Genomic DNA, 23,225 nt, shown 5'->3' with positions numbered 1-23,225 from the left:
CTGCTTCTCGTATTTTGTTTGATGTTAAAGCTATATATAATCATGTTTTCTAAGAGCTTCACGGATTAAGTTTTACTATTTATTAAAGAGGTATCTTTGGTAGTGATGGGCAAAGATGAACGCATATCAATTATTGTATCGACATAACTTTGCATTTAGACAAAGAATGCCATTATCATTACTGGTAGGTAGAGCATGTGGGGCCTCTGCAAGATGGTGATAATAAAACGGTCACAAAGATTGAAAATCACAAAAAAAAAAACGCTAAAGAAGATTTTGATTATAGCTCCTTTTGACTTTTTTTGCTCAACGGTTACAAAACTAGTCACCTTTTGATACAAAAAGGCAGCAGTGTGCCATTTTCCTAAAAGCCTTAAGCAGAGTATCTATCCAATGAAGGTTATGAAAGCAGTGAAGAAGCTAAAATTCTGGTCGAGAAAGAAGAAGAAACACAAGCAAGCTTCCTCATCTTCTCAGCCACACCAATGCTCTTGTGAGTACTCCTCCTTCGTATCAGCACCTCTTCTTGAGCCCGTGGTGGCGGTTGAGCCTACAGCACCTCCTCTCTCGTTTTGGTTCGACGAAACTCAGGGTCTTTATGCTCCAGAGACATCATCAGCATCTCCTTGGAGTACTCAGTTCCCTCAGAAACAAGAAGAAACCATCTTCGAGATAAAACCGGTGTCTCAAGTTTCTGATCTTCGCATCCATCAGTCTTATCAGCAGTACATGGTCCCGAATCCAAGTATTGGTGTTCCCATTATCGTAGAATCAGCTCCAGGCAAGAGATCATCAGTGGGAATATTCGGTTGTGTTATCGAGTTAAGTTCAAATGTAGTTCGTTGTTTCTTCCCTTGTTTTAGCCATTAATAAAAAAGAAACATATCTGCGACAATAATTCAACAAAATCTTTTAACATGTCACATGGGTGTTCGCATCTTCATAAAACATCATCATTCATCATCGTATAAAACATTCCGACACAGATCGATGAATGACACGTGGCAGAGTATTTAATTAAACTCAAAGTCTTTAAAGCTTCTTTCACTTTCACCTTTCCACATCACACACTCATCAAACAACTTCGTCTTTCTTTACTCTGAAAACAAAAAGACGAAGAGACTTCCTCAGATCTCATCAGAGTGGGACCCATCCGTCATCAACATGTACGGACGACAACCATTGAATGGTCCTCTAGAGATCATCAATGCAGCTGACTCCATCACCAACGAAGATCGCAGCAGAAACAAGCAAGAACTCGACCGAGCCACTCTTCCACGTCCACTCGACGCCACGCGGAAAAGCTGGCTACTCGAACCACCCCAGCCGAAGAAAAAGAAGTACGTTGATCTCTGTTGTATACTAGTCAGCCGCAAGATCTTTCTCTGGACTCTCGGAACCGTTCTTGTAACCACCCTTCTCGCTGGTTCCATAACTATGATCGTCAGGCACGTGTCACACCACAAACAGACAGAACCTAAACCTGACAACTACACCGTCGCTCTCCGTAAAGCTCTCATGTTCTTCAACGCTCAAAAATGTAAGCTCAAGAAACAAAAGCACTAACAGTTAATCTAGACATTCAGTTCTGTTTTAATAGGACAGGTCCTAAGATTTTTGGAGACTTTAAAACGATTTAGTAATGTTTCAGTTTTGTTTTAATTTTTTTTACAAATTTGAGAATTTATGTCTATATAATTTTCTTTCTTTATTTTTTTTTTTGCTAAAATATTTTCTTCAAAAAGTAAGGGCCATCGCTTAATGCTTCAGGATCGGTACTACTATTATGTTGTGACGTTTGCTTGCAGCTGGGAAGCTACCAGAGGACAATAACGTGACATGGAGGAGTGACTCTTGTATGCAAGATGGGAAAGACCAAACAGGAGGATTCTACAAAGATTTAGTTGGAGGCTACTACGACGCTGGAGATGCAACCAAGTTTAACTTCCCAATGTCTTACGCTATGACCATGTTGAGCTGGAGTGTGATTGAATACAGTGTAAAATACAAAGCTGCAGGGGAGCTTGACCATGTCAAAGAACTCATCAAATGGGGTGCTGACTATTTCCTCAAGACATTCAACAGTAGTGCTGATACAATCGATGTGATGGTGGAACATGTCGGATCAGTAAACGATGATGACATTTACTGCTGGATGCGTCCTGAGGACATCGATTACAAAAGGATTGCAACGTTATGCTACGATTCCTGCTCTCATCTCGGTGCAGAGATGGCAGCTGCTCTGGCTTCTGCGTCCATTGTTTTCAAAGACAGCAGAGTCTATTCTCAAAAGCTTGTTCACGGAGCTAAGACGCTTTATAAGTATGCAGACTCTGTTAAAGATAGGAACAGTAAAAAACAGTCTCGTGAGTACTATAAGTCGAGCCTGTTTTGGGATGAGCTCTTATGGGGTGGAGCTTGGTTGTATTACGCTACTGGAAATGTAACTTACCTTGATCATGTTACAAGTCATGATATGGCTCGGAAAGCTGGTCCTTTCTGGAATAGCCCTGACTATAGAGTACCTAGCTGGGACAACAAGCTTCCCGGAGCTCAGGTTAGTTCTATAGTTAAATGCTACTTTAGCTGACTCTTTAACCACCTGATATATGTGTGTGTGTTTTTAGTTGTTGTTGACGCGTTTGAGACTGTTTCTGAATCCTGGATATCCATACGAAGACATCTTGAGCAGCTTTCATAATCAAACAAGCGTAGTTATGTGCTCTTACTTACCTTATTTCACAAGATTCAACAGAACCAAGGGTGAGTTCAGTTGTTTATCTTTTGTTCATGTGTGGGACATGTTCTGTTTCTTGGAAATGCTAAAGAGTGTTATATAACCTTGCTATATCATCAATACAGGAGGTTTAATCCAGTTGAACCATGGAGAACCACAGCCGCTTCAATATGCTGCTAACGCTGCTTTCTTGGCCGCGCTATACAGTGATTATTTAGACGCTGCTGATGCTCCTGGATGGTACTGTGGTCCTAACTTCTACTCTACTCATGTCCTGCGTGATTTTGCCAGATCTCAGGTACATATACGTCCTTTTATAGCATAAATGAAGCAACTAAATGACCTTATCTGATCAAACTATGTGTTTATTATCTTGGCAGATCGATTACATACTTGGTAAGAACCCTCAGCAGATGAGTTACGTTGTGGATTTTGGACAGCATTACCCTAAACATGTACATCACAGAGGAGCTTCGATACCGAAAAGCGTAAAGAAAGAAAGCTGCAAAGGAGGCTGGAGGTGGAGAGACACCAAAAGAGATGATCCAAACATCATTGTAGGAGCAATGGTTGCTGGACCTGACAAGCATGATGGGTTCCACGACCTTCGCTCAAACTACAACTACACTGAGCCTACTCTAGCGGGTAACGCCGGTCTGGTCGCAGCTCTGGTGGCTTTATCAGGAGGAGAAGAGACGTCTGCAGCTATTGACAAAAACACTATGTTCTCTGCCGTACCTCCTTTAACACCAGCCACACCACCTCCTCCGGCACCTTGGACACCTTAGAGAGAGAGAGAGAAAAAAAAACACTTAAGAAAAAACTGAAAACTATTGAATGTAATAAGTCATATATTGTTGTTGCCTAAGTGAATAAATTAGTTTCAAGCCTTGTCTGGCCTCTATATGCGCATTCTTTGTTTAATTCTTTTTAAGTGGTTGCGTGAGAGTGAAGAAAGGTTCTTGTGCTTTTTACTATACGAGGTAACCTAAACATTGATCTTTCTCTCTATTCTTTACCCTCTACTTCTTCCTTTTCTTATTCTCTGCTTTATATATATATATATATATATATATATATAATAAATAAACAAGAGTACGTTGTCTCCACCTCGAGGCGCAGAAAAAAATGGCAGAAGAAGAGAATTCACTTGAATATACACCCACATGGGTCGTAGCGTTTATCTGTTTCATCATCGTTCTCTTATCTCTTCTCGCTGAACGTGGTCTTCATCATCTCGGAAAGGTATATTACACTGTCAAGATCAGTCAGTTTACGCTCTCTTCTTGTAATAACTCTCCAATTGTCTCTGTCTCACAGTATCTGAAGCGTAGAAAACAAGATGCCTTGTTTGAGGCCTTGCAGAAACTTAAAGAAGGTTTTCTTCTTCCTTTCAGTTTTGGAAACATGAATCTGTTGTTTGGTAAGTTACACCTGAACATGACTAAATTTGTGTGTCCTGAAAAACAGAACTGATGCTACTAGGATTCATCTCGTTGATGCTAACGGTGTCTCAGACAGCAATCAGGCATATATGTGTCCCACCAGCTCTTGTTAGCAACATGTTCCCTTGTAAGAAGCCACTGGAAGAGGAGACGCATCATGCTCCAGAATCATCTCATTCGCTTATCTTCACTACACGACATCTACTTTCAACAGGAGCAAGTCCAGACCATTGTACTGCCAAGGTAGTATTTCCTTAAATCTCACTGGAACTGGATCCTTTTCTATTAATAGTATCTTGCTTCCTTTTTTGTTTTTCATCAACATGGGTTTGCAGGGGAAGGTTCCGTTAATATCCGTTGAAGCGTTACATCATCTCCATATCTTTATCTTCGTGCTAGCAGTTTTTCACGTCATCTTCTGTGCCTCAACCATGGTTCTTGGAGGAGCTAGGGTAATGCAACTTGCTTTTTGTAGCGTTTCTCACAAGTTACAAAACACACAAACATTGGAACTTTCTGTTTAAAAAGCTTTTCTCTTGTTTTGCTCATATGATTTGAAATTACATGTTAGATACAACAATGGAAGCGTTGGGAGGATAAGTTCAAGAAACCTCCTTCTCAAAAGGGTGAGATTTAACACTTGAAGTGATTTTTTAGCGTCTTAAACAAAACCTAAAAATAGGGGACGTTGCAGATGCTTCAAAGCCTGGTCATGCTCACGCTCATCATGCTCATGCTCATGCTCATGCTCATGCACTTCACGAGTTATTTAACGCAAATCATGAGTTCTTCAAGATGCATGCTGGAGGATTCTGGAGAAGATCTGTTGTCATCAGCTGGCTGGTGAGTCTTGGATACTAATGCCAAAACAAAAGTGTTACACATGAAACTTAACTATTCTACCTATTAAGATGTTATTATTTAATTTCTGATGAGATTAGCCAATGTGGTGCAGAGATCATTCTGCAAGCAGTTTTATGGTTCTGTCACCAAATCAGAATATATAGCTCTGCGACATGGGTTCATCATGGTCTTACTTCACTCTCTTTTTTCTAATCTTTTTTTTGTCAGCTTTATTCAAGTATTTTATGCAACAAGAACAATATGTATTATTCCTTCGCTTTTCCAGAATCATTGCCCCACAAACCCATCATTTAATTTTCACAAGTACATGCTGAGAACAGTGGAGATAGATTTCAAGAAAGTCGTGACCATAAGGTTTTATCTCTTCTTTAGATAAAACACACCAATGGCTTCATCAGTTTTTGTCTAACACCACTTTTGTTCATGTGATGGTATAAATATATAAAGCTGGTATCTCTGGCTCTTTGTTGTCGTCTTTCTGCTGCTGAATGTAGGAGGATGGAATACTTACTTCTGGTTGTCTTTCTTGCCTTTAATAGTAAGTTCATCTAGTTTAACATTTTAATCATCTCATTATATTGAACTCTTATATTATTTTGAATGCTTTACTTATCTTAATACAATGCAGTTGTTACTAATGGTGGGTGCCAAATTAGAGAACATAATAAGTAGCTTAGCTGTGGATGTTTGCGAGAAGAGAAACCGTGGGGAACAAGCAGTCATCACACCTTCTGATGAACTCTTTTGGTTCCACAGGCCAGACATTGTTCTCCAACTCGTCCACTTCATTCTCTTTCAGAATGCATTTGAGATCGCTTTCTTCTTCTGGATTTTGGTACTTTCACTTTTCTTCCTTTTCTAAAAGTTCTGTTTGAATAATCAAAAATGCTAATATATATGATTTCTCTATCGTATCATCAGTTCACATATGGAATACATTCGTGTATCATGGAGAAACTAGGCTTCCTTATTCCACGACTTGTCATGGGGTAATTAATACTTCAAGTCTAGATAAACTATGATTTGATCTGATGAACTCTTTGTCCAAACAGAGTGTTAGTCCAAGTGCTTTGCAGTTACAGCACATTGCCACTTTATGCTCTTGTTACACAAGTAAGTTAACAACCACATGCCTAGGTATATACATTACACAACTAAACAAAATCTGATTCACTTGTTTTTTTTTTCCTAATTCTAAAAGATGGGTAGCAAATTCAAGAAAGGGATATTCGACGATTTAGTACACTCCACACTGGAAGTATGGTTGTCAGATACGAGGAACAAAGGCGAATCCACAAGCGAGGCTCACAGGATGGAGATACAACCCACCATTCCCGAGTCTTTTAATGTCCAAATCAATGAAGTCATGGAATGTGACAACCCTTAAGTTACAATTTATGTCCCAAGTCCAATGAGATCGGCTACATCATTCCATACGCTATCCCTCTTAACTATCCGTTGTAACATTTTGCATTAGATCGTTGTGCTATGCTAACTTTAGAGCTCTCATTACAAGATTGTGTCGATCTGTTTGGCATTGCATTATGAACATGGTGATAATAAAGTCAATAGCCTCATTCATAGTCTTTTCTTTGTTAGTTGAGTCAACAACGTTAGAAATTCTGGTAACGTTCATTAATTAGTTGATGTAAATTCAAACATGGTGATAAATAACTATTGACCTTTCTTGGAAATTATAATTGCAAGTTTTTCAAACAAATTAGTCAACTCAATCTAAAACTAACCTAATAAAAGAATTGAGATTTGAAATACATATATAGTGCTATATTATCTTTAGAATAAATAAATAAACGGAAAAGGACTTTCACATGATTCAACTTGCATCAAGAGTCAAGATCCAGAGCGATTGCCCCCCTAATTAAAGCAAAATAAAGCAAAAGCTTTTGTAAAAAAAAATTAAAATATATATAAAAAGTGCAGACGATGGCCCACTCTGTCGTTGACTAATCCGGATTTCGGACAGAAACACCAGTAAGGGTCACTTCAAACTCAGATCGAACGGCTAAAATTCCACGCAGGCAACGACCGAAGCTAAAGAGCTTTGTCATGATGCGACTCGAGCACCAAAGCATGGCTGTGGTCTCCTTCGTAAGTCACGATAAGCATCATCGCATCGTCGAGTGCACGCTCCACATGCTTACGCGCCGGACAACCTCTTACACTGCTGCATTTGTAATATCCCCTGCGACAAACAACACGAGTTGAGTTAACTCGTTCTTGTGTATTTTAAAACTTTTGTAGATAAATAAACAAACAACAAGTCAAAAAGAGCGTGAACCCACTATTACTAGACGACATGTTTGGTACAACCAATAACATAGAAAAAAATATTTGACAATATACAAAAGTTGCAAAATTTTCTAATCTAATTAATCAAGTGTTTATAATGATGTATGTGTTTAGTGTGATTAAGGAAACATAAACCTGAAACACAACTAATAAAAGACTAACCGAGGATGAGGAGAGCCTTTGATTGGTTTTTGACCATATTTTCTCCATGAATACTCATCTGCTGGAATATCAGCCATCTTGCTGCTTACGGCAGGAACCCTAATCACTCTCTTCACTCTAGATTTCCTGTTTGTTTTTTTAATTACCATTAGTAAAACAATAATTAATGTTAAAAAAAATTTAGATCTAATGATAAAAGATTAGTGTGGGGGATCTAACCTTTTCTTGGTACAATGGCAACGGCCCGAGGGAGATGAGTTACACTTTCTCTTCAACGAAACTGATGATGATAACGGAGGCTTACCAATCGAACCCGAGACCTGAGAGGAAGGGTTAGTGAACTCGAACCCCGATGACATCTGGTTACTCTCGGTGTCACATCTATGATGAGAAGACATGAACGAGTTCGCCGCTGAGACAGGTGGTGACGGCGTGAAGTTTATCGTTGATGGCTCTTGTGGTGATCTTCCGTTAGCTGAAGAAGACGAACCGTTCTTTATTGTCGGACTGTTGTTGTTGTGTGATAAAGGTGGACGTCGATGGATTGGTGTCGGACAATAAACGCGAAACGCGGATCCACCGTTCTGCTCTGTGTTCTGTCTGTTTAACAAGACGGTGGTTGTTGTGGTTGCTGGTTTCTCCTCCGTCTTCCAATCTCCTCCACTTTCTTCAGTTTTCGTCGTCGCGGGACCTCGTCTGAATCTAGCGTGTCCGGTTCTAGATCTGCCGAGGAGGGATATCACCTTCTTGAAACTGTTGACGGCGACGTCGGTCACCGCCGTTATCTCGGTCGGTTGACTTTTCTGACCGATCAGTTTGAGAAACTCCTTGACGCCGTGAATCCCAGCAGACGCAGCTTCTCTCAGGGCGGTGTCTTCTTCTTCTTCCATGTTTGCAGAAAAGACTCCTTCTTCTCCTTTGACTCTAAGGCCACCGTAGTTTCTGTTCATCATAAGCTCCACCGCCATATCTCCACAACAAACAAAACACACCCACTCTAATCCCTTTTTTTTAAAGGTCAAAACTAATAAAAGAAACGATGATAATTAAAGTTATAACTGTTTCTCTGTATTCGTCTTCCTTGTTCCCTCCTTGGAGTTGTTTAAAGAAAAGATGAGGCACCGATAAAAAGAAATGAAAGGGCGGAGTCAACTCAAAACTCTAAATGCGGTTTCTCTCTCTCTTTAAGAAAGATAGTGCATCAGTCAAATAGACTACCAATAATAGGGAGACGCGTGCCGTCATTTTGTCAAGTATTTTTGACAATCTCAACGTCAATGATTTTATAATGGAATTGGAACCAGTGGAGGAGGAGCTCAAAAATTTAAGTATTATTCTTTCAAAATAAAAGTTACACGAAATATCTAGATATTCGATTCGTATAAAATAGAATAAAACGATATATATTTCGATCTGACCTGTTATCCAGTTGTATTAGTGATAGTGAGTAATAAATTTCGTTTGAGAAAATCAAAAAAAGGACAAGAAGAAAACAAAAACGATGCTTTTATTTCAGTTGTGGTGCGTAATGGGCTTGTATAGGCCCAGTAAGTGTTTTTTATAGTGTCCAAACAAAAAAAACGGCGCGGCGCAGAAGGAGCCAGACAGGAGGGTGAAGAGGATAAGCGTAAACCGTAAGAGCCAAGTCAGCATTAAAAGCGGTTAGGTGTTGAAGAGGAGAAGTCCTGTTATCGTCGGACCCGCTATGTCTGCATAAAGCCGAAGACTCTCCACACGAATATACTTTCTTCCTCTCTTCTCTTCTTTCTTTCTTTCCCTTTTTCTTTTTCCTCTTATAAAATTCTCTTAATTTTACTTCCTACTCCTTCCTTCATAGATAGATCCTAAGTATCTCTGCTTTTCTCTTTCCCCTGTTCTGTGATCAATCATCATGGAGTTTTTACTAGAGTTGCTTCTCACGGCGGTTGTTGCGCTTCTGTTTTCTTTCCTTGTCGCCAAGATCGTATCTATTTCTATGGCCGGGGAAAACGATCGGATGGAGAAAACAGAGATCGGTGATGGTTCTGCTACGGTGGAGGAGTTTCGTCTTAATTTGAAAATGGATGCTCCAGTAGCTGCGCAGAGCGAGAGGAAACTTCGAGTTGCTGTTGATGAGAATGCAGAACATGTGGATGATCGGTTTGGAAGCCAAGAAGCTGATCGTGTTGTTGAGGAAGCTGCTAGAGACGTTGAGTTGGTGGTTCCAACTCCAGAAGCTGATGAGTTATTATTGGCTGCTGTCTCGCAGGAAAATGTGATAGCCAAGGAGATGATAGTTCGTGGAGAAGACCAAGGGAGAGACACGGTAGAAGAGTTGACTGTTAGTACGGTGGAAGTTGATGAGTCCACAGCTTGTGTTTTTCAAGAAAACGTGATAGCAGAGGAGACTATCAATCGAGGACAAGAGGAGGAAGTTTCATCGACAGAAGGAATAAGTTCTTGTGTAGAAAGACGAGAAGTCGTAGTAGTCACGGAGTCTGAGGAGGTTATGGTTGAAGAATGCAACAATGTGGAAGAGGATAAGATGGAGTTGAATACTGAAGAGCAAGAGGAGGAGTTGAGTATCGAAGAAGATGATGATGACTGGGAGGGAATTGAGAGGAGTGAACTTGAGAAAGCCTTTGTGGCTGCTTCAAATCTTCTGGAAGAATCAGAGAAAGGTGAACAAATTGGTGCTGAGGTTAAGATGGAGTTGTATGGCCTTCACAAGATCGCCACTGAAGGGTCATGCCGAGAGACACAGCCTATGGCCCTCATGCTCTCTTCTCGTGCTAAATGGTACCATCTCTCTACTCCATGTGAATGTCCTGGTGGCAGACGAGTGTTTTATATTTTTGTAAGTCGTATTGCTGATATGGGAGGGTACTCAATAAATACACTAGAAACTAGGAAGGATAAAAGCTTTAAAAGACACCTGATCATCTTGTTAGGATAGAATTAGCAAGTTATGTAGCTTGGTTGCTTTTATAATATGTTCAAAAACTTGGTAATGGGCAAGTGAAACACAGTGCTTACCTTGTGCTAGGAATGCCTGGCAAAAACTTGGAAACATGAGTCAGGAGGACGCAATGGAGCAGTATCTTCAACTTATTTCAAAGGAAATTCCTGGTTTGGTGAATACTGATCATCATACTGTGCGTTTGTTTAGATTCTGAGCATGTTTTTAATGGCTTTGAGGTCTGATAAACTTTTGGCTTATTCTCTCTCTCTCTCTCTCGCTACAATTAGGGAAGATTTTAGAAACGGAAACCTCTGTTGTCCTACCTCCAAATTCAGGGTCATTAGAAGATCCGACCAACTTAGACACAACTAGTGTTGCATCCAGCAAAACTGGTAAAGATTAAACACTGGATTCATCTTCCCTTCCAACACCCACTTATCTATTCCTTTTGTTAACTTTCAGGAAAATACTTTCATGACAAATATGAATCCCGTTTTTAAGCAGGCAATGCTTGAAGAAAGAATCCTTGGGAGAACAAAGGCAAAAACTATTCTTTTTCATTAAAAAGTATGTTACTCAAAAAAGATAATCATGAATGCAGTAAATAAACCATTTGGTGAAACTTGGTTGTATAGTGTTCTACATAATTGTTATCCTCACCCAATGGTTGCAGCAAACAAAAACAACATAAATATATGTGTGTGTGTGTGTGTGTGTGTTTGTGTGTGTGGATTGGCTAATTTAATGGTGTAGATATACCCTCCTAATCGTCTGCCTTTGGTTTGATTCTACGTAAAACAGTAAGCCAAAGGCTAAAGCTGATTGCAGCTAAACCAATTCATAAGCAAGTTTCCTTACTTTCAATTTCCAAGAAGAGAGCTTTGAGATCAAAGCCAGCGTTGTGTACTTATCTTAAACCAGCTTACGTTGTAATGAGCGTTTGGAAGCAGTCAATAAGTTCACTGTGGGACCATAGCGACCAATACACTCTATTTCCATGACATAGAATATAGTAACAACTAGTGATAACATATCCCAAAACTATCCAAAATAGAAGAACTTCTTCAACAGCAAAACTGCATTTATTTTGTTCCTTTTGCAGACAACAAAGAACATAAAACAATGAAGAAACGAGAGAAACATTGTAAGGAAGACGCATCAAGGCACGATTTTGAAAACCTTGTACTTATCAATCCAAGAGATGAAAGAGTTGTTAGAGTTCCTGAAACCAAGGAAGCCATGTTCCTTACTCTTGTTCATACTATCAATCATCCCTTCAACACCAAGTATCACATCAACAAACCACCACACACCAACCTCATCGAGCTTATTCTCCTCCAACCGATACTCCTTCACCATCTCCTCCCACACGCTCTCTTTCCCTCTCATCATCTCCACCAACCCAACATTCCTCCCTTCCTCAAACCCATACTCCTCGATCCCAAACTGCTCCGCGAGAACCTTCCAAAGCTGCTTCCACTTGAAGACATCGTCGTTGTTGCAGTTAAACGCCTCGTTCTTCGCGTAGGGATCAACCGCAGCCCAAATCTGCTGCTCAGCGACCAAGTCCGCGTCAGAAGCCGTAGTGAAACCTTCCCACGCCTTCTTGCTCCCGGGGAAGACAAGCTTGGACCCTTGGTGCTTACAAATCGCTGCGTACACGCAGAGAGTCCCCACCATGTTCATCAAACTGTAAGGAGAGAAACCGAAGATGGTGTTGGGTCTATGCACAGACCAAGTCACACTCTCTTTCTTCTTGATCTCCTCGAACAGAACATCCTCGAGAGCGTAGTAAAAATTCTCAACCTTCAACCTCGGCATATCCTCAGTAAACGGAGGATCGTGATACGATGTCGTCTCGAGGTTCTTAAAAGGACCGATGTAGTGCTTCGTCCCCGTCTGGAGACAGACGTGCCTCAGATTCGGCGCGTGGGGTACGACCGCGCGTAGGACGTTGCGGAGCATGGAGCCGTTGGCCTCGCAGTTCTTGGTCTCGGGGGAGAGGTTGGTCCACGTGACGTAGAAGACGTGCGTGACGTCGGCGAGAGGGGAGAGCTTGGATGCGGCGTCGTCGGGGTCGGAGACGTCGCACTGGATGTAGTCGATGGGGTGATCGGAGTTCCAGGAGGGACGGGGACGGCGAGCGACGCCGTAGACTTTCCAGGGACCGCCGGGGGTGTCGGAGAGAGGGAGGATCTCGGCGAGGCTGTTTCCGACGATTCCGGTGACGCCGATGATGAGCGCGACGCTCTCGTAGGTTTGTGTTGTAGGTTCATCGTCGTCGAACTTCTTCTACAAAAGGAGAGGAAGAGATTTTCTTTTATGAATCAGTGACTATGAAGATCGGAGGAGGATCATGAGTTTATACCTTGGCAGCTCCGATGGCACCAGCCCACCACCAACTCATTTCTAGATCAAATCGGTGACACGAGATAATGTGTAGACAAGATAAGTAATTTTAGAGACAGAGTTCTGTGTGTGGGGTCATTTGGCCTAATTTTCCTATAAGTTTATATAAATCTTTTTTTAAAAACGCACAAATACAACACACATTTTTACTCTTTACATTTGTTTCTAATTTTCATCTAATAAATAAAACCATGAGCAGAAAACTCTTTTTTTTTATTATTCAGTGGAAGTTTTATACTATTTAGGTAAAACGTATTAAGATCTGTATTTTCCTTCAGATTAATGACGACCAAATTGGATAAATCATATGAATCTTCCCTTCTCAATCTAATTATACAACCATTGACCAACTTATTATCTTCATGACGGTTCTATCTCAAACACACACACACAAATCAATCATATTTGATATTATTCTACTTGAATCAGATCCAAACTGAAGTAAATAAACTCACCAGCCTCTATTATTGTAGAACAACACTAGCTGTTATTGCAGACAGTCTGGCTTACAATGATTTTGCAAGGTTTAATTTATAAACTTTATCAATACAACAATATTCCAAATAGTATTTTACCGAAAAGATGAAACACCCATTTAACATATCAGAACCAGCTTAAACAACAACAAGTACAAATCACACATCTCGCGTAGTTATTACAAGAACCTAAAGAAAGATGCTCGAAAACTAGATCCGAAGTAAATTACTTGGGACTCAGGGGAGTCTCTTAACGAAATTCATCTTCTCGTAGTACCGAATCGAGAGGAGAGAAAGGGAGAGTTTCAGTTCGTCTTTTCCCAATCTACCGTGCTGATTCGGACTCGAGAGAGGCCAGAGGTAGAGCGAGTGGAGCTGTTTGAAGCCGCCGAGCGCCAAGACGACGAACCTGAGCTGGTTCTGGCTGCAGCCGATGTTGGCCCAGTGACGCGTGCAGATCAGCTCCCACAGACGCTCGTCTTGTGCCGTCCTGTGCCAGATCTTGCTCACGCAAGATGACGCTGCTAAGGTCCTCGCGTCCACGTGCTTCAACACCTCGTAGATTAGATTCTCGTCTAAGTTGGCGAATCCGATTTCTGATCCTTCTTCTTCCCCTGTGGTCTTCATCTTCTTGTTACTCACATCACTGTTTGTGACTGAGTTTGAAGCACTGCGTTTCATGTGGAATCGGTTTGTGTAGATCAAGTTTCTGATTGAGAGGAGGAGAGATAAGTATTGAATCGAGGAAGATGAGAGATTGGGTTATGAGCTCTCTGGAGGGGCCTTTTCTCTTTGGAGTATTATCGAAGACGACAAGAAAATATAAAATATAGTGAATGTTATTCGATTGCTTTTTTTTCTAATTTTGAAGTGACGAGTTTACCCTCGCAGCTGTTTTTGTCTGCATCGAGTTTTTTTCTTGTCATGGATTAGTTTTCTTAGTAATAGTAACGAAAACCCAAGCACGTTATAAGAAGCAGTATACAGCCCACAGTTTAGGCCCAAGATACAACAATTAAACACAAAGCTAAAGCACACGTATAAACAGGTGTTCAGAAGAGGATCAAACATGGATGATCGATCACATAACCGTGTACTCACTCAGTAGGTTACTTCGCCATTGTTGTCGGCTTGTCACCTATCTCCTCCACAGCCGACAACAAACTCCAGCACCATGTTTATGCTTCAAAAGCGTATTCCTCCAAGCGTGTAGAGGCGAGTTCAAAAACTTATCTCGCGAGGCATATATTATAACAACTTTCAACTTTTTTTTTTGATTGAAAGTATTAAAATAAGGATGAAATTAGGGCACATCCCAGATGCATGCTCCACCTGTCTGCATGCATGCCATTATCAAAATATTCATGTATTTCCGAAGTATCAAAATCCATGGTCTTAATTAGTTGAAGTTTGTAAACGGAACAATTATTTGAAATGTTCTCAAAGAAGAATGCGCAGTTTGTAGATAGATATAGCTGGACACATATTTAATTTTATAAGCCAATCACAACCGATAATTGTAGACACCTTCAACAAGTTGCCCCTTACCTATTATCACGAGCCATATGAATAATGTTTTTCAGAATAGTTCCTGAATTTGTATTATAGCCGGCAAACACTCACAAATAAGTATTTTCTTCTTACCCTCAAGTCCTCAACACACACATGTACTTTCAAACACTTGTGTACCTTTTCTTTAACACAAAAACACTTTGTGTACTTTCCATTGATGTTTTTAAAGAGTGAACGTCATCTAACTTACCTTTGATCTATTGAATGTGCCACATAAGATACCAGTGGGTCAGTGGCTATAGAGACTTAACATCAGATATTTCAAGCCAAAAATATTTCATATAAATGTGTATTAAATCAGAGTTTAGGAAATGACCTTCTTTTGGCGTGTGTGTGTGTGTGTCAGCAAACCTGCATTCTCCCTCTTTTTCTGATCAAATTAATAAATATGGATTGCACGACGAGTCCCTTTGACACAATCTTATATAAATTCTGTCAAAATCACAACAATGCTTGGAATTAATCAGCAATTTAGTTCTTTAATGCTCTCAAACAAGCAAGAAAATATCCAATATAACTTCATATGAGAACAAATCAATCTACCATCACTGAATCATTTTTTATACCTTGAAGATGTATGATAATTTGATCTCAAGATATATGTTCTCCGGTATTTTGCAGGATGAGTTCAGTGGATGGTACAATGAGCTATCCATCACCGCTAGATTGGTGGTTTACATTACATTTTTGGGTATAACTAATCTCTCGTAATTATAATAATATTCCGTGTAAAGCTAACTTGTGTTTTGTAATTGTGTTTTAGGGACTATAATGTTTCTTATTTTTTTGATACTGAAATTCCTGAGCGATTGTGACACGGAACATGACATGGAGAGGTTACCAGTGGTGGCAGGAGAAGAAGTCACCGGTTGGACGCCGTTGATCAACGAGCCGTCGGAAGTAACGTGGAAAAGAGATTTAGAAACGGCGTCGTTTAGCTCTGCGGATGATGTGGACTACTCGACATTGTGTGTCATATGTTTCGAGGAACGGAGAAACTGTTTCTTCGTACCGTGCGGTCACTCTGCCACTTGTCGCGGCTGTGCTGAGAAGATCATGTCGGAAGAAAACAAGGTGTGTCCGATTTGCCGGAGGGTGATACGAAAGGCTAAGAGATTAGTTCTGAAGCTTTGAACGTTTTTGCCTTTACTAACCACCATTTTGTCTCGTGATCCCAAGCAAAATTTGTAATCATCATGTGTGTTAATCTTTCACTACATTTACATTAACGTCCAAGAAAAAATAATTATGTTTGCAATAAAAAGAAGGTTAGAGATTTAAGCCATTTTAGATGAGAACATTGATGTTTCTTTCAGATGAGGACAATTTCATGGTCCGAAGGCCACATAAAGTTTTGTAGTCCCATTGACTCTTGAAATATTTATATTGCTGTATTTGTTTTACTATCAATAACATACATTTTCTAGGTTTGAATTCAGATAAATCACACAATAACAACATTGTGACAAATTACTAGATTATAGGTCGTGTTACAGGTATATGTCAAGCTTCTTTTTAACTTCCTGGGTTGGGTTTAGATTCTCATTTTGTCAATAACTGTTTCATAGAACAAAAAGAGCAGTTCTGAATAACTGTTTCATACAACTCTCAGAACCAACCAAGAAAGAAACTGTGGTTTCTTGAAACAGAGTTCGAGCTGTCGTGAAGAAACAGAGTTCGAGCTGTCGTAAAGAAACGAGTTCATGTTCTATCGTAAGGCAGAATCAGAACAATAATATCCATGCATCCAAACATACAAAACGTGAGTGAAGCAGAAGAATCATCCAGAAAGTCATCTTTTTAGCTTCGGAAGTCTGACGTCAATAAAAATGCTAACATCCAATAATCCATCCCCACGTGTAACTCGGCTATATACGGCCGTCCGATCTTCCACGTGTAATTAAGGAGGACTTTTGATTATTCAAGTCGTCCATCGAGTGATCCACACTACAACCCGACACCCACGTCGATCCACGTCAAGTTAAAAACCTTGCTCCAATACAAAATCCCCACGTGGAGTCCTGAGCAACTCTGCGCCGTTGGATCAGCCACGTTAACAAATCAAGACGAAGCTCATTGAACCGAAGTGTACGCAATGACGCAGAATCAATCTCCTATTTTACGGATCTCTTCACCTTCGAGCTCAAACCATCTCTAGTGAGTGTGAGTGAACAAACCTCAAGAGTCTCAAAAAGCTATACGGATCTAAACAATGAGGAAGAGGACGCTCGTGTCCGTACTGTTCCTGTTCTCCCTTCTCTTCCTTCTCCCAGATCAAGGTATCGATCCAACAACTTTTGATTTTTGATTACTCAACTGTTTCGCTTTCGATCTCTATGCTAACAAACGGTGTATGTATCATTAGGAAGAAAGCTGCACGCGAATGCGGAAGATAGCTCCGATGAGGTTACAGATCCACCGAAGGTGGAGGAGAAACTCGGTGGTCACGGCGGTTTATCAACCGATTCAGATGTCGTTCGTAGGTTAGTGTCACAACCTTCGATGTTCATTAGCGTTAGATCTCCTTCCCCGATCTTTGAATTTGTTTGTTGAACACTTGTGACAGAGAGTCTGAGTCGATCTCGAAGAAGTCACTTCGCAGTAACGCGGAGAAGTTTGAGTTCCAGGCTGAGGTTTCGAGGCTGATGGACATTATCATCAACTCTCTATACAGTAACAAGGATATTTTCCTTAGAGAGTTGATCTCCAATGCTTCTGATGTAAGCCTGACTGTTTAATATATTATCATTGGTGGTTGCTTGTTTAACATGGGAGCTAATGTTTGTAATTTTTTCAGGCTTTGGATAAGATTAGGTTCCTTGCACTCACTGATAAAGACGTTTTGGGTGAAGGTGACACTGCTAAGCTTGAGATCCAGGTTAGCTACATGTTTCGGTAGATTGTGTGTGATTTGTACATTGAGCTTGAGAGATCTGAACTTTTCTTATTAAACGGTGATGTGCAGATTAAGTTAGACAAAGCCAAGAAGATTCTTTCTATTCGGGACCGTGGTATTGGAATGACCAAGGAGGACTTGATCAAGAACCTTGGTACCATTGCAAAATCTGGAACGTCAGGTACGTGTTTGCTTATGTGGTGATGTAGTTTTTAATAGACTGGATATGAGAAAATTCCTATGTATTCAAGATCTTGTCTTTAAACAGCTTTTGTTGAGAAAATGCAATCGAGTGGGGATCTTAACCTTATTGGACAATTTGGAGTTGGATTCTACTCTGCCTATCTTGTTGCTGACTACATTGAAGTCATTAGCAAGCACAATGATGACATCCAGTAAGTTGGTTTCGGATTGTGTTTTTTGTTTGGAGATGCATGTAAACTCATTTGGAAAGCTTTGCTGATAACTTCTTTTCCATTTTCAGACATGTATGGGAATCAAAGGCTGATGGTAAATTTGCTGTTTCCGAGGATACTTGGAATGAGCCTCTTGGACGTGGAACTGAGATTAGATTGCATCTTAGAGATGAAGCTGGCGAGTACCTAGAGGAGAGTAAACTTAAGGTATTAATTCTTCTTTTGTTTCTTAAAGATGGATACGAACCAATAGCTACCTAAACTCTCCTGGGGCAAGTGGTTCAACAGAATTATAAATACAACGCACTGGTTATTTCTGTCTATTATCTCATTGTCGTTGCTTATGATCATCGTTGTCTACTACAGGATTTGGTGAAGAGATATTCTGAATTCATTAACTTCCCTATCAACCTCTGGGCTAGCAAAGAGGTTGAAACTGAGGTCCCAGCTGAGGAAGATGAGTCAGCTGAAGAGGAAACTGGTGAGTTATAATGGAACACCGCAATTATAATTTTTATGCTGTACTGTTTCTTTGTTCCTACAATTCAGACGGACGTGTGTTTTTACTAATGGAAATTCGCTTCCAGAAACTACCTCTACCGAGGAAGAGAAGGAAGAAGATGCTGAGGATGAAGACAGTGAGAAAAAGCCGAAAACCAAGAAGGTGAAAGAAACAGTTTATGAATGGGAGCTTCTGAATGATGTCAAGGCTATATGGCTGAGAAGTCCAAAGGAGGTGACAGAGGAAGAGTACACTAAATTCTACCACTCTCTCGCAAAGGTGAAAATCATGCATGAACAAATAATACTTGTTACACACTTGCTGTCAGACTCTCGTGTAGATTTTTTCTGACCCAACCAGTTGCTGTACAGGATTTCTCTGACGAGAAGCCAATGGCTTGGAGTCACTTCAATGCTGAAGGTGATGTTGAATTCAAGGCTGTATTGTATGTTCCTCCGAAAGCTGCCCATGATCAGTACGAGAGCTACTACAACACCAACAAGGCGAACTTGAAGCTCTATGTTAGGAGGGTTTTCATCTCGGATGAATTTGATGAGCTTCTACCTAAATATTTGAGTTTCTTGAAGGTAACTAACTGGAAGAGAGAATAAGTGTTACCTTCGGTACAAATTCAAGGGCTGAATCGTTAATGCGAGTTAATTGTGCAGGGTCTTGTTGATTCTGACACATTGCCTCTAAATGTATCACGAGAAATGCTTCAACAACACAGCAGCTTAAAGACAATAAAGAAGAAGCTTATCCGAAAGGCCCTTGATATGATCCGCAAGCTTGCTGAGGAAGACCCTGATGAGGCCCATGACGATGACAAAAAAGGTATTCCATATAACAAGCTTCTTAATTTCAAACCACTTCACGTGTTCCAGATTCTTTTTCTACCATGGTACTTTCATCTTTCTGAAATTTTGTTCTAAACTTATTTAATTTTTGGCTCACAGATGTGGAGAAGTCTGGTGAGAATGACGAGAAGAAGGGTCAATACACAAAGTTCTGGAAAGAGTTTGGCAAGTCGATTAAACTTGGCATCATTGAGGATGCTTCTAACAGGAACCGCCTGGCTAAACTTCTTCGTTTTGAAACGTATGTGCTTCCATTACTCTTTTATACATATCTTCTCTCAGCGTAATAGCACCAGTTGACTAAAGATATAAAATTTTGTCATTCCAGAACAAAGTCCGACGGAAAGTTGACTTCCCTGGATCAGTACATTAAGAGAATGAAAAAGGGGCAAAAAGACGTATTTTACATTACTGGAAGCAGCAAGGAGCAACTGGAGAAATCTCCATTCCTGGAGAGGCTCATCAAAAAGGGCTATGAGGTTTGTAATTAAAAACGAATAATTCTTCTTTAATTGATTACAAACTCGTATCTCACGTACCAATACTTGTGCTCGCAGGTCATCTTCTTCACAGACCCTGTTGATGAGTACTTGATGCAGTACCTGATGGATTACGAGGACAAGAAGTTCCAGAATGTGTCAAAAGAAGGACTGAAGGTTGGAAAGGATTCGAAAGTGAAGGAGCTGAAAGAAGCTTTCAAGGAGCTAACCAAGTGGTGGAAAGAGAGTCTCGCTAGCGAGAACGTGGACGATGTTAAAATCAGTAACCGATTGGCCGACACTCCCTGTGTAGTTGTGACGTCCAAGTTTGGATGGAGTGCAAATATGGAGAGGATCATGCAGTCCCAAACTCTCTCCGATGCAAACAAGCAAGCTTACATGCGAGGAAAGCGAGTCCTTGAGATCAACCCACGACACCCAATCATCAAAGAACTCAAGGAAAGAGTTGCTAGCGACCCAGAGGTAAAAACATAAGACACATAAATCAGTTGTTTTTTATTCTTAGTGATTGAGATAAACCCTGACACACAATTATTGCAGGATGAGAGTGTGAAAGAAACAGCACAGCTCATGTACCAGACAGCTTTGATCGAGAGTGGATTCATACTCAACGACCCAAAGGACTTTGCAGGCCGTATCTACAACTCCGTCAAGAGCAGCCTGAAGATCAGCCCTGATGCCGTAGCCGAAGAGGAAGTCGAGGCAGAGGAGACAGAGACCAGTGAGGAAGCTACTGAGACCAAATCAGATGACTTGCCTGGTGGTCTAAACATTGAAGCCGAACCTGTTGAGGAAGAGACACCAACCAAGGACGAACTGTAGATTTCACTTCTGATGTTTTTCTTTGTGTTTCTCTACTGTCTTAGTTAAAAACAGAACATCGTGTTTCACTCGTACTTCTTTCCAAGATTAGTTTTTACTATATGGTTTTTGATGAATTATGTAATAGCAGCACAACTTTGATTCTAGATCATTGCTAAATGAGTGCATCTATCTATCATACCACCGTTCATCAATTAAACTAAACAACAATGTGAACCCGCGACGGTGCAGAAATGAAACTTTTTGTTGGTCAATCTAATCTATCCGAAGCTATCCTTTGTAGCTTTCTGTAGTGTTAGCCACCTATAATGCATATCTACTTGGGTATTTTTACTTGTATTCTACATGACCAAGTTTTGAAAAGCTATGTTTTTTGTAAATTTAAAACATATATATTCTGTAAAGGTAGATATTTTATTTGCAAAGAAAATGACTTTAATCAAATTCGTGATAAAATATCTTTTTTCAACGTATTGTTTTCTCTGGCACGACTTTAAACATAAAGTAATTTGGTCATACTTTTTTATATGTGAGATCACATGGATCTTGACCCTTGAGAGAAGGTATATATAGAGTCGTTGATGTCACCCTAAATGCTCCCTTTAAACTCTATCTCTTCATTTTCTTTGCTCTCTTCCTCTTTCCGTTTTGTTATCTCCAATATTCCAAACTTGACTTCTCCACCGAAAATACTTTTCTTTTCAAAAGAGAAAACAAAACTAAAAACAGTGATGATCATAACACTCCTTCACTCTCCTGTCTCATTCTGTTTCATCATATTCAGCTTCCTCTTCTTCTACGGTAAACTTCATATCTATATTAAGATTTACAGTTTTCATATCTTTTATCACGCATAATAATAAGTATTGCATTTTGACTTGCGTAGGAAGTAATGGTGCTCAAATCACTGTAGTAAACCGATGCAGCTTCACTGTCTGGCCGGGTATTTTAGCCAACTCCGGAAGCAGCGGCTTAGGAACCACCGGTTTCGAGCTAGCTTCTGGTGGCTCACGTTCCTTCCAGGCTCCACAGAGCTGGTCGGGTCGGTTTTGGGCAAGAACCGGCTGCAACTTCGACTCTCAAACAGGTCAATTCACCTGCTTAACCGGGGACTGCGGCTCTAACCAAGTCGAATGCAACGGCTCAGGAGCCAAACCACCTGCCACACTAGCCGAGTTCACAATCGGGTCAGGTCCAGAAGACCCGGCCCGAAAACAAGACTTCTACGACGTGAGCCTCGTGGACGGATACAACGTCCCCATGGTAGTTGAAGCAAATGGAGGAACAGAAGGCAACTGCTTGACCACAGGTTGCGTAGCGGATCTAAACCAGAGATGTCCAGCGGAGCTCCGGTTCGGATCCGGGTCAGCATGCAAAAGCGCGTGCGAGGCGTTTGGTAGTCCGGAGTATTGTTGTAGTGGCGCGTACGCTTCACCAACAGAGTGTAAACCGTCCATGTACTCTGAGATATTCAAGTCAGCTTGTCCTAGATCGTATAGCTACGCGTTTGACGATGCTACGAGCACGTTCACATGCACTTCTGCTGATTATACCATCACTCTTTGCCCTTCCTTGCCTAGGTAGGTTTAACTTCTTTATTATTTTTGTTTTTTTTGTCTACTTGCTTTTTTATCATGCACACGACGAGCTTAGCTAGCAGAGTAATGTGATTGGTTTGAGCCATTTACGAAAAAGAGGTTGATTCTTTCTTTTTTTTTTACACGTAATAAAGGAGTATATAATAGTCATTCCATCAAAGAAAGGAAAAATTAAAAAAAGGTTATTAGAACATACAATAGGCCTACCATTATCAAACGCGTATGCTTATATTAGTTGTTAATTATTATTCAAATAGTATTATACTCATTAAAGTTGGGAATGTGTATACAGCCAAAAATCTGCAGCTAATGGGTGGAGAGAGGGCGGTGGATTGGCAGAAAGCTCACCGTCACCATTATCAACTTGGTTATCTGATGTTTTTGCTTCTGACTCTTCAAAAATTCAAATATCTTCGCAATATTTACTCATTTTTAGTTGTATTTTTCTTCTTTTTCGGCAATTTTGATATTTGTTTTTCATCATTTCCGGTTCTGGATGTAAATTCTGCATCCGATTACATTTATATGTTTCATGATTGTGCAAATTAATGGATATTTAACCACATTGTTGACCATTATTCAAGTTCACTACAAAACATTGACCATGTACATTGTACAATGTCATTTTACTACTGTTGTATAGAGTTTGTGGTCGCAGTATAGCAAATTTTCAGTTTGCAAGTAGTTGCAATATATTGATAAATGTCGCCACTACTGA

At 40.3% G+C, this 23,225-nt stretch overlaps 10 protein-coding genes across 19 annotated transcripts; 7 read left to right on the top strand and 3 right to left on the bottom strand.

The window, feature by feature from the left end:
- The first annotated feature begins 270 nt into the window (after positions 1-270).
- On the top strand, positions 271-923 carry LOC108817544 (uncharacterized). The gene has a single exon (XM_018590265.2). It carries the CDS (start codon positions 394-396, stop codon positions 868-870), a length of 477 nt encoding a protein of 158 aa, XP_018445767.1. The 5' UTR covers positions 271-393; the 3' UTR covers positions 871-923.
- A 117-nt stretch (positions 924-1,040) lies between these two features.
- On the top strand, positions 1,041-3,530 carry LOC108817532 (endoglucanase 21). Its single transcript, XM_018590255.2, has 5 exons — positions 1,041-1,540; positions 1,809-2,557; positions 2,628-2,763; positions 2,863-3,035; positions 3,118-3,530. Exons 1-5 carry the CDS (start codon positions 1,165-1,167, stop codon positions 3,523-3,525), a joined length of 1,842 nt encoding a protein of 613 aa, XP_018445757.1. The 5' UTR covers positions 1,041-1,164; the 3' UTR covers positions 3,526-3,530.
- Positions 3,531-3,824: 294 nt separating this feature from the next.
- Positions 3,825-6,630, top strand: LOC108843604 (MLO-like protein 13). The gene is made up of 13 exons (XM_018616833.2): positions 3,825-3,982; positions 4,058-4,115; positions 4,208-4,425; positions 4,518-4,634; positions 4,754-4,808; positions 4,877-5,025; positions 5,138-5,212; positions 5,312-5,400; positions 5,494-5,584; positions 5,675-5,881; positions 5,968-6,035; positions 6,099-6,159; positions 6,248-6,630. Exons 1-13 carry the CDS (start codon positions 3,866-3,868, stop codon positions 6,431-6,433), a joined length of 1,491 nt encoding a protein of 496 aa, XP_018472335.1. The 5' UTR covers positions 3,825-3,865; the 3' UTR covers positions 6,434-6,630.
- Positions 6,631-6,962: 332 nt separating this feature from the next.
- LOC108843605 (probable WRKY transcription factor 7) lies at positions 6,963-8,681 on the bottom strand. Its single transcript, XM_018616834.2, has 3 exons — positions 7,738-8,681; positions 7,519-7,644; positions 6,963-7,249 (listed from the first exon to the last, which is right to left on the bottom strand). Exons 1-3 carry the CDS (start codon positions 8,484-8,486, stop codon positions 7,099-7,101), a joined length of 1,026 nt encoding a protein of 341 aa, XP_018472336.2. The 5' UTR covers positions 8,487-8,681; the 3' UTR covers positions 6,963-7,098.
- Positions 8,682-9,185: 504 nt separating this feature from the next.
- LOC108843173 (acyl-CoA-binding domain-containing protein 3) lies at positions 9,186-11,245 on the top strand. Of its 10 annotated transcripts, none has more exons than XR_008942706.1 (4): positions 9,193-10,296; positions 10,544-10,652; positions 10,747-10,851; positions 10,922-11,245. XR_008942706.1 is itself a non-coding variant. In XM_057003183.1 (4 exons), the coding sequence occupies exons 1-4, from the start codon at positions 9,410-9,412 to the stop codon at positions 10,957-10,959; spliced, it is 1,113 nt and encodes a 370-aa protein (XP_056859163.1). In that variant the 5' UTR covers positions 9,193-9,409; the 3' UTR covers positions 10,960-11,245. The 10 variants fall into 10 exon arrangements, 3 of the variants coding, with proteins under 3 accessions (XP_056859163.1, XP_056859164.1, XP_018471793.2); XM_057003183.1 differs by having other exon boundaries at positions 10,544-10,626; XM_057003184.1 differs by having other exon boundaries at positions 10,544-10,626; positions 10,743-10,851.
- Positions 11,246-11,432: 187 nt separating this feature from the next.
- Positions 11,433-12,984, bottom strand: LOC108843172 (3-oxo-Delta(4,5)-steroid 5-beta-reductase). The gene is made up of 2 exons (XM_018616290.2): positions 12,828-12,984; positions 11,433-12,751 (listed from the first exon to the last, which is right to left on the bottom strand). The coding sequence occupies exons 1-2, from the start codon at positions 12,864-12,866 to the stop codon at positions 11,618-11,620; spliced, it is 1,173 nt and encodes a 390-aa protein (XP_018471792.1). The 5' UTR covers positions 12,867-12,984; the 3' UTR covers positions 11,433-11,617.
- A 396-nt stretch (positions 12,985-13,380) lies between these two features.
- LOC108824089 (F-box protein GID2) lies at positions 13,381-14,147 on the bottom strand. Its single transcript, XM_018597436.2, has one exon. The coding sequence runs from the start codon at positions 14,023-14,025 to the stop codon at positions 13,582-13,584; it is 444 nt and encodes a 147-aa protein (XP_018452938.1). The 5' UTR covers positions 14,026-14,147; the 3' UTR covers positions 13,381-13,581.
- A 1,112-nt stretch (positions 14,148-15,259) lies between these two features.
- On the top strand, positions 15,260-16,146 carry LOC108841446 (E3 ubiquitin-protein ligase APD1). The gene is made up of 2 exons (XM_018614202.2): positions 15,260-15,607; positions 15,680-16,146. The coding sequence occupies exons 1-2, from the start codon at positions 15,490-15,492 to the stop codon at positions 16,048-16,050; spliced, it is 489 nt and encodes a 162-aa protein (XP_018469704.1). The 5' UTR covers positions 15,260-15,489; the 3' UTR covers positions 16,051-16,146.
- An 889-nt stretch (positions 16,147-17,035) lies between these two features.
- LOC108842227 (endoplasmin homolog) lies at positions 17,036-21,087 on the top strand. The gene is made up of 15 exons (XM_018615080.2): positions 17,036-17,195; positions 17,282-17,399; positions 17,483-17,636; positions 17,714-17,794; positions 17,882-17,993; positions 18,081-18,207; positions 18,297-18,435; positions 18,595-18,709; positions 18,816-19,009; positions 19,102-19,317; positions 19,399-19,564; positions 19,687-19,828; positions 19,916-20,066; positions 20,145-20,549; positions 20,628-21,087. The coding sequence occupies exons 1-15, from the start codon at positions 17,129-17,131 to the stop codon at positions 20,907-20,909; spliced, it is 2,469 nt and encodes an 822-aa protein (XP_018470582.1). The 5' UTR covers positions 17,036-17,128; the 3' UTR covers positions 20,910-21,087.
- A 438-nt stretch (positions 21,088-21,525) lies between these two features.
- On the top strand, positions 21,526-23,093 carry LOC108842228 (thaumatin-like protein 1). Its single transcript, XM_018615081.2, has 3 exons — positions 21,526-21,710; positions 21,796-22,489; positions 22,800-23,093. The coding sequence occupies exons 1-3, from the start codon at positions 21,641-21,643 to the stop codon at positions 22,972-22,974; spliced, it is 939 nt and encodes a 312-aa protein (XP_018470583.2). The 5' UTR covers positions 21,526-21,640; the 3' UTR covers positions 22,975-23,093.
- Positions 23,094-23,225: the final 132 nt, after the last annotated feature.

Source organism: Raphanus sativus, chromosome 2, assembly GCF_000801105.2.
Source record: "Raphanus sativus cultivar WK10039 chromosome 2, ASM80110v3, whole genome shotgun sequence".
Taxonomy (NCBI): Eukaryota; Viridiplantae; Streptophyta; class Magnoliopsida; order Brassicales; family Brassicaceae; genus Raphanus; species Raphanus sativus.
The sequence above is the reverse complement of the archived record's forward strand: the minus strand, read 5'-3'. Positions and strand labels throughout refer to the sequence as shown.